This window comes from Equus przewalskii, chromosome 18 (assembly GCF_037783145.1).
Source record: "Equus przewalskii isolate Varuska chromosome 18, EquPr2, whole genome shotgun sequence".
Taxonomy (NCBI): Eukaryota; Metazoa; Chordata; class Mammalia; order Perissodactyla; family Equidae; genus Equus; species Equus przewalskii.
Window position 1 is genome coordinate 51,173,105 of NC_091848.1, and position 14,133 is coordinate 51,187,237.

The 14,133-nt window shown below is 39.8% G+C and overlaps 1 protein-coding gene across 1 annotated transcript; it reads right to left on the bottom strand.

The window, feature by feature from the left end:
- Positions 1 to 5,331: 5,331 nt before the first annotated feature.
- On the bottom strand, positions 5,332 to 6,633 carry CCDC54 (coiled-coil domain containing 54). Its single transcript, XM_008532854.2, has one exon. The coding sequence runs from the start codon at positions 6,371 to 6,373 to the stop codon at positions 5,387 to 5,389; it is 987 nt and encodes a 328-aa protein (XP_008531076.2). The 5' UTR covers positions 6,374 to 6,633; the 3' UTR covers positions 5,332 to 5,386.
- Between the last annotated feature and the right edge of the window lie 7,500 nt (positions 6,634 to 14,133).

Here is a 14,133-nt window from a genome sequence, read left to right on the forward strand (position 1 = left end):
CTTCCCAAATACTTTTCTCTGATGCTTATTTTTATAGCATGCAATTAAAGGTTGGAGAATGGCTGTTACTGATGATGGAATACTGGTTGAATGCCCAGACCAGGAGGAGAGCTTCACACCCTGTTGTATTCTTATCACACTATCTTTGGATGAGGGAGTCAAGAGTTCTTTGTAGCTTTTGTATTTAGCCTGTCACTTGGTTCATTATTTGTCTGGAGTCCTTTATGGCTGATGAAAGGAGGCAGAGTTCTGAATGTGAGCTCCTTGAGGCGGGGTCCACGTCCTGTTCATCTCCATGCCCAGAACATCCAGCCTACAGAAGGAAGAAAATGTCTACTACTTGTTAAGTATCTGCTAGGTTAGCCATGTGCTGGGCAGGTTATACACATGGTCTCGTTTAATGAACACGACAGTCTTGTGCCATAAATTGTCCTCAATTTAGAGTTGAGAAAACTCAAGAATACAAAGCTTAAGGAATTTGCCAAAACATACAGTTATGAAGTTTACCATTGTATACCCAGCTCCTAGCACAGTGCCTGATATATAATAAATGTCAGGAAATAGTGACTCTAAAGTCTGTTCTGCTTTGAATGCCCTTGCTCTTTTCACTATTGCTTGCTGACTCTTCAATAAATGTGTTTAATACCAGTAACAACGGTTTGAGACCTTTTGGTGAATGTGCAATGATTTTTGTGTTTGACACATATATTATGAACATTCATCTAATTATACTTATACCCACTTATTTGGTAGTGAAGAATGGTACTTTCTTTTCTGCATTCGAAAGCATTTACCAAGAACCTACCAGTAAAACAGGTTTTTTGTTTTTGCTGAGGAAGATTTGCCCTGAGCTAACATCTGTTGCCAAACTTCCTCTTTTTTTGCTTGAAGAAGATTAGCCCTGAGCTAACACCTATGCCAGTCTTCCTCTATTTTGTATGTGGGCTGCCACCACAGCATGGCTGACGAGTGGTGTAAGTCTGCACCCGGGATCTGAACCTGTGAACTCAGGCTGCTGAAATGGAGGCTGCTGAACTTAAACACTAGGCCATGGGGCAGGCCCCCCAGTAAAACTGATTTTGATGTTCAAGACAAACAAGTAAGTTTCTGTTTCTATCATAAAAAGCTCAACGTTTTGTGAGGGAGACAGACGTGAGCACAAAATGACAATGTGGTGGCAATAAATGCTATTCGCTCTCTCTCTCTCTCCACATATAATCAATGGAACACTGTCAGGGGTGTTGCGGGAGCACCCAGTTCTGCCTCAGAGAGACTGAGATAGAGGATGGGGAGGATCAGGGAAGATGTCTTAGAGAAAATATCTGAGTTGAGACTCTGATGACAAATTAATACTTATTAGCCAGAAAAAAAGAAGAGAATCCAACACTGTAGGAGCAGCAAAAACAAAAACACAAGATTTGAAAAAATCTGCAAGACATTTAGTGTGGCTGGATGGTGGTTTGCATGTAAAGTTATTATGGGAGGATGAGGATGAAGAAGTAATATTAATAAATACCATTTATTTCACACTTACTGGACATCAATTAGATTGCTAAGAGCTTTGCATAATGATCTTCATTGTTCCTGGCAACAACTCGTGATTATTATCCTTATTTTAGAAATAAAGACACCAAGGCTTTGGGAATTTAAGCTTGGGCTTAATTCCAAAGTCACACACCTAGTGAGTGACAAAGCCAGCTCTTGAATCAGGCCAGTCTGACACCAAAGCCATTGTACTTTACCACCATGGAACACTACTTTCCAAAGGTAAAAATTCAGGATGGAAAGGGTCATGTAGGCTCTGCCAAGAAATTTGTATTTTATTCTCCTCGCTATGAGGAGCAATGAGCAGGTTTTAGAACTGTTTAAAAAAATTATCCTATTAGAATTGGATTATGGACATCCAAGAGGCTGGGACACCAAGCGGGAAAACTTTTCATTTATAAAGAGATATTACTAAAGCTTGAACCAAAATAGTAGGAGTGGGGACAGAGATAGAGGATGGACTCCATGCACTGTTGGAAGATAAACAGGGAAAGATTTGATGATTAATACATCAAGTCAGGGAGAAAAAGATGAGAGTAGTTCCCATTTTGAGGTTATGGATAACTTGGATTGTGACGCCATTAACAAAGGGGGTATTGGAAGAGAAATGAGTTTGAGTCAGAAGGAAGGGTTATTAGAGTCAATTCTAAGAGTAAGGAGTTTGAGACTGCTGTAGACATCCAAGTGGAGCAGACAAGCAGTCACTTGGAACTGAAGGTCAGGAGGTCCCAGCAGAGCCTGGGTTAGGAGTCCTTTGATTTGGGAGTCACTAAAGTGAGTCACTAAACTGAAGCATCAGGGTTTTTTTCTTCACTTTTGTGTGTGTGTGTGTGTGTGTGTGTGTGTGAGGAAGATCAGCCCTGAGCTAAGATCTGTTGCCAATCTTCCTCTTTTTTTTTTTCTCCCCAAAGCCCCAGTACATAATTGTATATCCTAGTTGTAAGTCATTCTAGTTCTTCTATGTGGGATGCCACCACAGCATGGCTTGAGCAGTGTGTAGGCCTGCGCTCAGGATTGGAACCAGCAAATCCCGGGCTACGGAAGCAGAGTACATGAACTTAACCACGTGGCCACGGGGCTGGCCCTGAAGCATCAGTATTTTAAGGAAATGATTAGTGGCAGAGGAATCATCTAAGAAACTGAGAAGGATCTGCCAGAGTGATGGGAAGAGGACCAGAAGAGAAAGCATGGAAGACACGATCCTCTGAGCAGCCATGGAGAGAATGGGAAGTCGGGACAAGGAGGGTGGGCCTCTCATTCTAAGAGGATGATGAGAGATTGGCAGGAGAGGGCAAGGCAAACATGGACTTGTGCAAGCTGAGTACAAAGAACTGGTAGATAGGTGGTGATTGAGATGGAGGAAAGAGGAGGACTTACTGACGAAGATCCTGCAAGCCACCGGAGGAGGGATGTGGACAAGAGAGACACTGCTTCCTGTAAGGCAGGTGGGATGGAGGGGCATTGGGTGAGAGGCAGGGGAATTTGGATGCAAGGGCTGGGGAAATATTATTCGCTCACGTGTAGTTACAAGCTGAGTTATAATTTTAACAAGTCACGTAAGATCTCATCTAGGTGGTGATAATAAATAATTGACTCAAAAGCAAAAATGCTCCTTTCTCATAGGGAACTTTTGTGAATTAGCAGGACAAACAGCTATCTTTAGGGAAATTTTGAGACCCGGAGGAAATCACATAGTGTCCCTCCGACCTTCTCCTCCTCTAATATTGTTTATGTAGGTAAAAAACAGGTTAAAATGAACATGGTGGGGATCCATGAAGAGAAAAAGGAGATCCATACAAGGGTTGGAATGACGGCCTGCAGTCTGTCATGCTGGAGAGCTGCTCGCTGGCCTCTATTTCCCATGTTCTCTACCGATCCACTCCTGTGCACTTGTTTATTCTTCCTTCTGCCTGGGACTCTGCCCTCATCACCTCCCCCTCTCCTCACCTTCTCACTACAAGGCTCAGCAACCCCTTTCTTCTTGGATACCAGGAACACTTTTTATATTGCTCTTTGCTGCCCAGCCCCATCTATGGTGATAGGGTTACGTGTGCACACGTTTTATTTGTCCCTTTTGATGTTGTGTCTGCACTACAGGCAGTGTCTTCTACTTTTTCTTTTATCCTCCATGATCCTTTGCTGTTGGCAAACACTGAAGAGATTTACTAAATTAATAAAAGTGATTCCCTTTTTTTACCAAAGACAAAACCAAACTAGTTGAGATGAAAGAACAGAGTTTGTAAGTGTAGAATTTAGGACTGTTCAGAACTGAGGTCTTCTGGTTCCTGCCCTGCCTTCTTTGCTTCTCTAGAAGCATTAAGCGAGTGCCGAGAGGCATGTAGGGGGAGAAAAAGTGAAGGCGCACATTAATATAGAGGCTCAGATGACCCAAGCCAATACCAGCTGAGTCACCTTCTACCTCCCAGAAGCCACTTGTGATGTCATTTGCCTTTGTCATAGTTACTCTCTGATGTGAGGGCCACACCCAACTCAGGCTGTTCTTTACGGATGTCTCCGATAGTCAATAAATACAGAGATTGCTGGTGCCTTTACCAGAACGATACTTTGTTAGCACAGTTCCCCTACTTAAAACAAACCCATTTCACACACAGCCTTGCTTCAAGGAGGTATGTGACAGTATCATCCATGCTGCACCTATCTCAGAGCGACAGATTTTAAGTTATTTGTGTACACAGCTTAGCTGTAAATTTGTAAAGAAAACACAAATAAAATACATTTGTAAAAACACCAAATTGTGATGTGTAATTATTACCAGACTGGCACCAGACAGTTTTATGTCCTCTCATCATACGTCTCTTTTAGTTTCCTCTATACTCGCCTTAGCTCCTTTCTCCTCATTTGAAACCAGGTTGTTCTATGTAACTGCCAAAGCCCTCCTTTCAAATTAGTAGCTGAGAATAATTTAAAGTAGCACATTTACCGAGAATATTTGTATTGAAACAGCATATGACTCTCTGTTGGTAGATTTCATTTACAGAGTCAAGCGGCGAAGGAAACATTTTTTTGCGATTATTCTACATGACGTTTGGAAAAATTACATTAAAATGGCAACCACTTATGTCTAAAAATGAAGCCCACCCTGGCTATGTAGTATATGGCCCAGTCAAAAAAAAGTCCTTGCATGTAAGACTCCGTGGTAGTATAGTTTGTGCTTTAGCTGGGTTCGCAAACCCCTCCTTGGATTTCCCTTTTCCAGGGTATCAAATCTACAAGTCATGCTATTTGTCTCATTTCATGAAAATGGAAAAAATACCCAGTACCAGATTCAGCCTTTCCCCCCTTTTCTTTTGTTTGATAGAGATGACGCTGACGTTGAAGGCTAAATCCCATTTTTGGAATTAGCATTTCCCTTACAATAACTTATCCTTTCAATATCCTTCATTTTTATATCTCTAACTTTACTGATATCTTTTTCACTCTATGCTGTTTAAAATTCAGTTAGTAGAGTCTTTTTCTGGAATCACAAATCTTATCTACAAAGGCCACTAAGACAAGAGTGCATAGAAAACTGACGTGGGGGCCACCAAATGTGTTTCTCATTCCCCTGACCCGTTCGTTCTTTGCTTCCAATTATCTATGAAACAGGCATTGGAGGAGTCCTGGTGAATTGCCTTTGAGAAGACAAGAACACTGACAGAAAATCCATCACAAAGGTCCAATGGGACAATATGCCTTAACTTAATGTGGATATATAGAGACTTTGCAGACTGTGAGCCCAGTGAGCAAACGACCAAGGAGTTCACGGCAATCACAAAGATGTGTGAATGCTGGAAGTGACCAGGTTACATTTATTTTATGCCAAGCAAAGCAGAAAATAACTCTATAGTCGAGTTACTTCCTCTTTTGAGGAACCAAAAAGACAGTAAATATAGTTGAAAACAGAGAGACAGACTGTGGTCAAGCGCTCAACAGGCCCAGAGAATGGACGACATCTCTGGGTTATGAGTTGTGGTTCTTCAAGAGGGATGGTTGGTCTAGAAAGAAGCCACTGGATAAATTCCTCTAACTTGACAGCACTGAGGAAAAATCGCCACTTTCCTCCATGGACGAAAGTTAGTTTGATCCATGTACTAAAGTCTGGGTAAATATAAATATTTGACTTTGGTTTTTTAAAGCTTCTTAATACATTTTGATGGTTACTTTTCTTCAGAGTTTTAATTTTTGGAGAAATTGTTTTTTCCTCAATGTGATCAGTGGTCTCAGTATAACCGGGCACTTTCTCTGGTTCCACTGAAGCGATTTCAGGGGCTTTAGAGAACGATGTGTTCTTCAGAGTTTCTGGTTCTATGAGTTTGTAAAGAAGTTCTATGATCTCTTTACCCTTTTCTCCTTCCAGAACCTCTAAGCAATGGATGCTGGAGCAAGAATTCTGGTTTTCCAGTTCTGTCACTTGCTTCTTTAAAGCATCAATGTCTTCTTTCACAGAGAAGATATCTTTAGTTACTGTGCACTGTTTGTCTTCATTAACATCCATTCTGGTTTCCAGGACTTCCATCTGCTTCTGATAAAAGTCAGTCTTTTCCTGGATTTTTGAAATTTCACTGACAAGGTCAGTCATTTGGCTAACGAGTTCAATTTGGGCAGTTTTAATATCTTGGAGCATTACTCTAAGATTCTTTTTTTCATCAGGTCTGATGTCATCTTGATCACAATCATAGGAAGTTGTCATTGGATATCTGGTTGAATCTGGGTGCTGGTTCTTACATTTATGGTAGACATTTTTAAGAGATTGTCTGACCTTGGAGAGATTTGAAGTCCACATCTGCCCAGCAGCAGCTTTTACCCTTTTGGTTTGAAGTTTGTGCATCTTTCATAATGAAACAAGAGGCCAGGTGTTGGGAAACCTGACCAGAATTAAAGAAAGAAGCAAAGTCAGAATGAAATGGTCTTTCTCTTACTATTCGTTGGGTGTCTTTTCTGGTAACATCGTAGAAGGCCTTATGGAGAACATCAAAGGCAAGAGTAGGTACTCTTAGGTGGTTAGCTTCACGTGGGGAGGTCCACTTGGAGAGCTCTGTGAAATAATGGTCGACTGCATGGAATCTTTCATATGGTGATCATTGGCCTGATGCTGATGTCACAATGGCTGCTGGCTTAGAATACATTTAACCTTAGGGCCGTAATTCTCAAAATATTTGGTCACGGGACTCTTTTTCATTTGTAAAAGTTATTGAGGACCACAGAACTTTTGTTTATGTAGTTTATATCAATTGATATTCCATATTAGAAATTAAAATGAAGAAAGTCAAGATATTAATTTATTAAAATAAAAAATAACCCATTACGTGCTAACATAAATGTTATATTTTTATGAAAAATAATTGTATTTTCCCAAAGAAAAAAATAGTGAGAATGGTGGCACTCTTGACATATTTGCAAATGTTTTAAATACCATGACTAATAAAAGACACCTGGATTCTCATATTTGCTTCTGTATTATATCTGTTGTGGTATGTTTTTTTGGTTGAAGTATATGAAGAAAATATGGCCTCATAGAGATATGTAAATGGAAAGGAGAGAGTATTTTAACAGGCTTTTCAGATAACTGAGAATTTTATTCTTTGCTAGTCCACCAAAATTTGATAAACGATAATTGTTTAGAAGTTAGTTGCAATGTATCATCTTAGACTGTGCTACGTTAAAATTCGCTGGTCTATCTTTCATTTAGAATAGATATATAATATCATGCATTGGTCACTTGGAAAATAATGACTCACTGAATTATGCAAATCTTTGAATGTTAACTCATTTTACTGTATAATATTAAAATATCGTATTCCTTACTATCATCACCAATCTTACCAGAAAAGTCTTTGAGTATTGAGAAGCGGCCAAGTTCATGTTCGCAGATACAAATTTTTCAGAATTATAATTTTAGTTTGAAAAGCTTGAAATCTATTAAGCTTGTTGATTGTTTTCCTTGAAGTGACAGGCTCCCTGCACCCATTTTTTTTTTTTTCGGAAATCCTTGCCAAATATTGAAATATGAATACCAAAGTTTGCTGCCAATTTTTCTTTCATGTAAAAATGATGGTCCACAGTAAAAGTGGCCAGGCCAGTTGGTAACTCAAATAAGTACTTTTCCTGGAGACAGCCATCAGGCTTTGGGAACAGCAGAATGCTCTATGTGTACACATGAAATATTAAACAGGCATACTGAAGAGTTGAGGTTTAATAAAATGAGAAATTTTCACTGCTTCATCAAGGGTATTCTAGAGCTAAACTGGCTTTTTCTTGTATTCTTTCTTCTTTTCCCTGATTGAGTAGAGATGAAAAACACCATCCCTCTTGGTAAAGCTTAGTGCCACTGTCTTGGTCCGTGCTGAAATCCCAACAGTTTTACCCACCTTTGCTTTTGCAAGGCAATTTGCAGAACACGAATGTCAACACAGGGAAAAAGGCCAATGGTGCCTTCATATCATTTTGAAATATTTTTGCCCTCATCCTCCAGTGTCTGCCACATGTTGAGAACAATCGCCTTAGAGTTTTAAAATAACATTTTATATTCACTATGTTTCTTCCTTCAGGTTTTCTAAATAACGCTACTTGAAATCTAAACCCTTTGAAATATTAAATAATATTTTGTTTATTGAGATAAAAACATAACTTTATTCTTTGGTCATATAAGACTGAACATTGTGGAATTAACATGACGTGATAACCACGTCCGCAGGTGCGCTCCTGCTCCGTTAAAGAGGATGCTCCTTCTTGGATCTATGCCAGTTCCGACCTTCTACTCAATCGCTCTTTCTCCTATTTATGCCTAATTGCAGGCCCAGCTTTGGCCTAGGTTTTGGTAAAAACTGCACTTGGCCAAAAGTAATTTAAGAATTTTGGCTCATCATTGATATCTGGGATTTTGCTTTACTGTCTTATCTTTGAATCTCTGTTTAGTAAACTTTCCACAACTTCTAGAAAACTTCCAAAATTCTTGCTGAGGAAAAATGTTCTCCAGGAGGCAGGCTATCACAGGAATGGTATTTGGAGCCAGAGAAGGTAGCATTTGAAGCTTGCCACTTACCTTGGCCAAAGCCATTCTGTCCATCAGCACAACAGACCCAGAGCTTAGGGCCTATGAAGTTTTCAATGGCCAATACAAATCTTTGAGACCAGAAAGAAAAAACAAATGGGCTCAGAACACTAAAAGAAAGCTGGAAGACTGAAACAATAAATGTGTAATTAAATATCTCCAAAATGTGCTATTATATCATCTTCATTAATTGTTAAATTTAGATTAAAATTTCCCTACGTTCGGAGGCAATTTGTAGATTAGGTGTTCCTGCTTTACAAGAATTCCCTACGAAATTAGAGGGATCACTTGTAGCAATTTCTCCCTCTGAGTTAATAACAGTTAAGTCTTATTGGGAGCATACCAGACACTGTTCTAAATATTAGCTTATTTAATTGAAGTTCAGAGAAGTCAAATAATTTTCTTTTCTGTTAAAAAGTGGGCAGAATCAAATTTCAAATCATTATATTCTACCTCCAGAGTCCAGGTGTTTTTACCTCTACTGTCACACAAATATGATAAAAATATATATGTGTCAACTCAGAAAGAGACAGGTATTTTGCTTTTTAGAAAAATCACACTATATATTTATGGAGACTTATTTTGATTAAAATTTTATTTGTTTAACAATATAAAAAAACTGAAAGGTTTACTTGATTATCTTCTTTATCAAAGCTGTTTGAAGCAGAAATTTGTGAAGACTTTAGAAGTTGAACTATCTCTAATTCAAGGAGGTAAAAATGACCATTTAGAGGCTATTCTTGACTTATGTATAGGAGTATAACCGTAATAAAGAACAATAGACTTTAAAATTTCAATCAAAAATAGCCATGTATACTGATTAATTTTTTTTATTTTATTTTTTTATTTTTTAAGATTTTATTTTTTCCTTTTTCTCCCCAAAGCCCCCTGGTACATAGCTGTATATTCTTCGTTGTAGGTCTTTCTAGTTGTGGCATGTGGCATGCTGCCTCAGCGTGGCTTGGTGAGCAGTGCCATGTCCGCACCCAGGATTCGAACCAATGAAACACTGGGCCGTCTGCAGCGGAGCGCGCGAACTTAACCACTCGGCCACGGGGCCAGCCCCATACTGATTATTTTTATAAAGTAAATTAATCTAGTACGTTTGATATACAAACATGAACCTATCTGGGTTTCTAGCGACTGACTGAGAAGCCTCCGCCTGTCTGGGGCCTGTTGGATGGTGGAAAGCTGTAGTGGGAGGATGTAAGCCTACGGATGTGGGTGAAGTTATTAGAACGCCAAAAGTGAATGAATAATGGGAACTGAGTTGACTCCCTTTCTTAGGGTTCCTGCCAGAGATATGGAGCCATTTAGGAGTGAAATAACATAGCAGACTGGAGCTTAGGGGCAGACTGAGACTGAGGAAAAATGTCCTCCGGGAGGCAGGCTTTCACAGGAATGGCATTTCAGGCCAGAAGGTTAGATTCAAGGCAGCCCCGCTGACTAACTTGTGCTCTCAGTCCAGTTCCTAACCTCTCGCAAGGCTGACCGACAGGATAACAGCACCTGTTTCATGGAGGGGTTTTGAGGGTCACAGCGCTCAATATTGTAAACCCTTTTCTCCTCCTCTGTAATCACCACCTCCTGCTTCTCACTCTGCTTCTTTCAAAAGAAAAGAGGAAACGGTCAAGAGTTTTAGGCTTTAGCTCTGCTCTCTCTCAGTCTCTTACTCTGCCTTTCATTTTCTTTTTCCATCAAGCGGCCACTCGCCATCCGTATGACCAAAGCATATAAAGCATGTGCTGCTCGCTGTTGAATACCCCATGCAGATAAAGCATTTGGGTTAGGAGCACACCAGGATGTGACAAACAAGGCTGAACAAACCAGCTTCTGTCTCCCAGGACAGCTAGTACAGCCGGGACATCCAGCTATGGTGTCAGACAGACGGGCATCGAATCACCACTGGAGACACGGCTCTAATAACAGATCATATCATTAGTATTTAAAATACTGGTGTTTTTGAGTAAGTTAACTAAAACTAATTATGGTAGAGTCAAGATTGTCTATATAAAATTACCCTAATTTACATCCTTTTAAATATGCTTTCTTTTTTTTTTTATTGAGGTAACATTGGTTTATAACATTATATAAATTTCAGGTGTACATCCAGTTCACCACCCAAAGACTAATTGCCATCCATCACCATACCTGCTCATCCCTTTCACCCTCCTCCCTCCCTGCTTCCCTTCTGGTAACCAGCAATCTAATCTCTGTATCTGTGTGTTTGTTTGTTGTTGTCTTTATCTTCTATTTGTGAGTGAGATCATATGGTATTTGACTTTCTCCCTCTGACTTATTTTGCTTAGCATAATATCCTCAAGGTCCATCCATGTTGTCCCAAATGGCAAGATTTCATCTTTTTTTTGGCTAAGTAGTATTCTGTTGTGTATATATACCACATCTTTATCTATTTGTCCCTTGATGGGCACTTGGGTTGCTTCCAAGTCTTGGCTATTGTGAATAATGCTGCAATGAACATAGGGGTGCATGATCTTTATGCATTTTTGTTTTCATGTTCTTTGGATAAATACCCCACAGTGGAATAGATGGATTGTATGATAGTTCTAGTCTTAATTTTTTGAGGAATCTCCATACTGTTTTCCATAGTGCCTCACCAGTTTGCATTCTCACCAGCAGTGTATGAGAGTTCCCTTTTCTCCACATCCTCTCCAACACTAGTTGTTTCTTGTCTTGCTAATTACAGCCATTCTGATAGGCATGAGATGATATCTTATTGTAGTTTTGATTTGCATTTCCCTAATAATTAGTGATGGTAAACATCTTTGCATGTGCCTGTTGGCCATCTTTATATATTCTTTGGAAAAATGTTTTTTCAGATCTTTTGCCCATTTTTTAATTGGGTTGTTAGTTTTGTTGTTGTTGAGATGTATGAGTTCTTTACATATTTTGATGTTAACTCCTTATCCGATATATGGTTTGCAAACATCTTCTCCCAGTTGTTAGGTTGTCTTTTCATTTTTTTGATGGTTTCCTTTGCTGTGCAGAAGTTTTCTACTTTGATGTCATCCCATTTGTTTATTTTTTTCTATTATTTCCCATATGCAGTAAGACATGGTATTTGAAAATATGCTGCTGAATGTTGAAAAGCGTACTGCCTGTGTTTTCTTCTAGAAGTTTTATGGCTTCAGATCTTACATTCAAGTCTTCAATCCATTTTGAGTTAATTTTTGTGTATGGTGTAAGATAATGGACTACTTTCATTCTTTTGCGTGTGGCTGTCCAGTTTTCCCAACACCATTAAATATGCTTTCTTGAGTGGGAGAGAATGGGGTAGAATTCTAGCTGTCTTGCTAGCAATTGGGCATGATTTGTAACCTCTGTGCTATACCTGTAGTCATCTACTATTACTCATATACCCTTAGTGGTTGTGACCATGAAAAACTATTGACGGTCTTTTACTTCCCCCACAAAATTTGAGGCCAGCTTCACAAGAACCTGAACCCTCCCACCTGTCATGTGTAGAGTGAGATAAAAGATTGAGGGAACAGGAAGCAGGAAGGGCTTTCAAATTTGATCAAGGTGGCTGACCCAAGGGGACAAGAAGATGTTAATCAGAGAGCTCAAATCTGCTGCTGCACAAGCCAGGTAGTTATGAAGGACCCAACACTGAAGTCATCTTCTTCTGCTTTTCTTTCTTTCTAGCCACGAGGCTTAAAGGAGAGTGAGATGACGTCAAAGCTGTTGCACTAGACCAAGACAGGATGGAGAGAAAAGCAAAGACAGCGTTTATAAGGCAAGCGGAGTCTGAGGCAGTGGAGCCGTCCTGTCAACCCAAGGAAGTGATGGAGCCCAGTGACCCTGATAAAGCAACCTGGTTAGAGTAACACACGGGGTAAGTGAGAGGGCCACTTCCACTTTGTGTTGTTAATAAGATAATTTAAAATCATATGAAACCAGAAGCCAAAAGAATAAGATGAACACCTCTGAAGAAATGATGGAATAATTGTCTTTTACATAATATTTGGTAATGATAATTTACTTTTTCGCTATAACTAAAATTTGTGTGGTCTCTTTCTGGAATGCCCTCTGTCCATTTATCACCCACGAAAACTTCTACCCATCCTTTAGGAGACATGCAGTAACCCTGTCCTTGTCCTGCCTGTTCTGATTCTCCACGTAGTCATTCCAGTGCTCTGGGCGTGTTCTGGGTCCCACCCAGCAGTGAGCGACATGCTCTGTTGTTACCATTGACATGCCTATCTCCCCTCTAGACTGTGAGCTCCTTGAAGGGAGAGACTTGCTTTTTGACTTTATATCCCCTGTGTCACAAACTCTAACAGATAGTTGGTGCTCAGTACACCTTTATTCAATGAATGAATGAATGAGTGGATGAATGCATTTGTGGATGATTGTTAAGCTATACATTGGGTCTTTCCTGAGCCTGTCTCTGTGGATGACTAGGGAATACATTGCTTGCCTCATATAGGGAATCTATGATACCTGATCTCAGTTCCTGAGGGATCATTTAGCATTTGGGGATGGGGTTTTAATAATTGCTTCCCCAAAGACCTGAAGTGGTTAAATGGCAGAAGAGGTAAATTGCGATCAGACGGATGGAGGTAATTATGAACCTGGAAATAACTATGGCTCAGATAAGAGAGAGAGCTCAGTAACGCTGGTGACAGGACTGGTGTTAAGAGCATTGATCCTAGAAGTGACTAAGATACCAGCATACTTCCCCCCTGTGCTACATATTATGTCTTACAGGCCTCTGGGGAACCACAGGTAAGCAGTGGATTCTCCAAGCCCCTACAGGACGGCCTGCAAATGCATTTGTCATCAACTTGGGCGCTCACGCACTTATCTGTTTATTCATGTCATCTGAGACTCTGAACTCCAAATTTACAATGAACTCCCTCTAGTTTATCTAGACATACCCTTCACCATTGAGTTCCAGAACCCTGGGGGCACATAGTATTTTATGTAATCTCTCCTCCCTGGCATCTTCCTCCAGCTCTTTCTGTTACACTTGGCTCTCTCTGGTAATATATCATATAAGGTTGCTCGATTTCTGTAATTCTCAGCATCACTTCTTGATTTCCCTTCTTCAGTGTTACCTTTAAACCTCTGTTTGCCCTAGCTTGTGATTGACATTCTTTTTGCAGTGCTTTCTAAGTCCTGATGTGCACAATTGATGTAGCCATAAAAATAAATGGCCGGAAAAAGGAAGAGAAAGTGAAAGAGAAGTGTTTTTGCTTAACCATTCCCCTCCTTCCTTTAATGGAACTGGTGAATAAATTCAGTGAGTTATTCTATATAAACACCTCTGTTTCATTGAATTTAGATCATTTAGCAGATCTTTTTGGAAACCATTATGAGAGAGGAGCAGCCCGGGATTAATTTGCTGTCTTGTTCCTGAGCTGTGCTGCGCTTCATTCAGGGAACACGGAAAATTACAAGACGAGGAATGCATAGTGATCACAGAGGAAATGGGGATTTAAAATGTAAACAAATCCAGAAATCACAAAGTTGTGAAAACTGAAGAAAGTTTGTTCTCCCATTTCTAATTATGA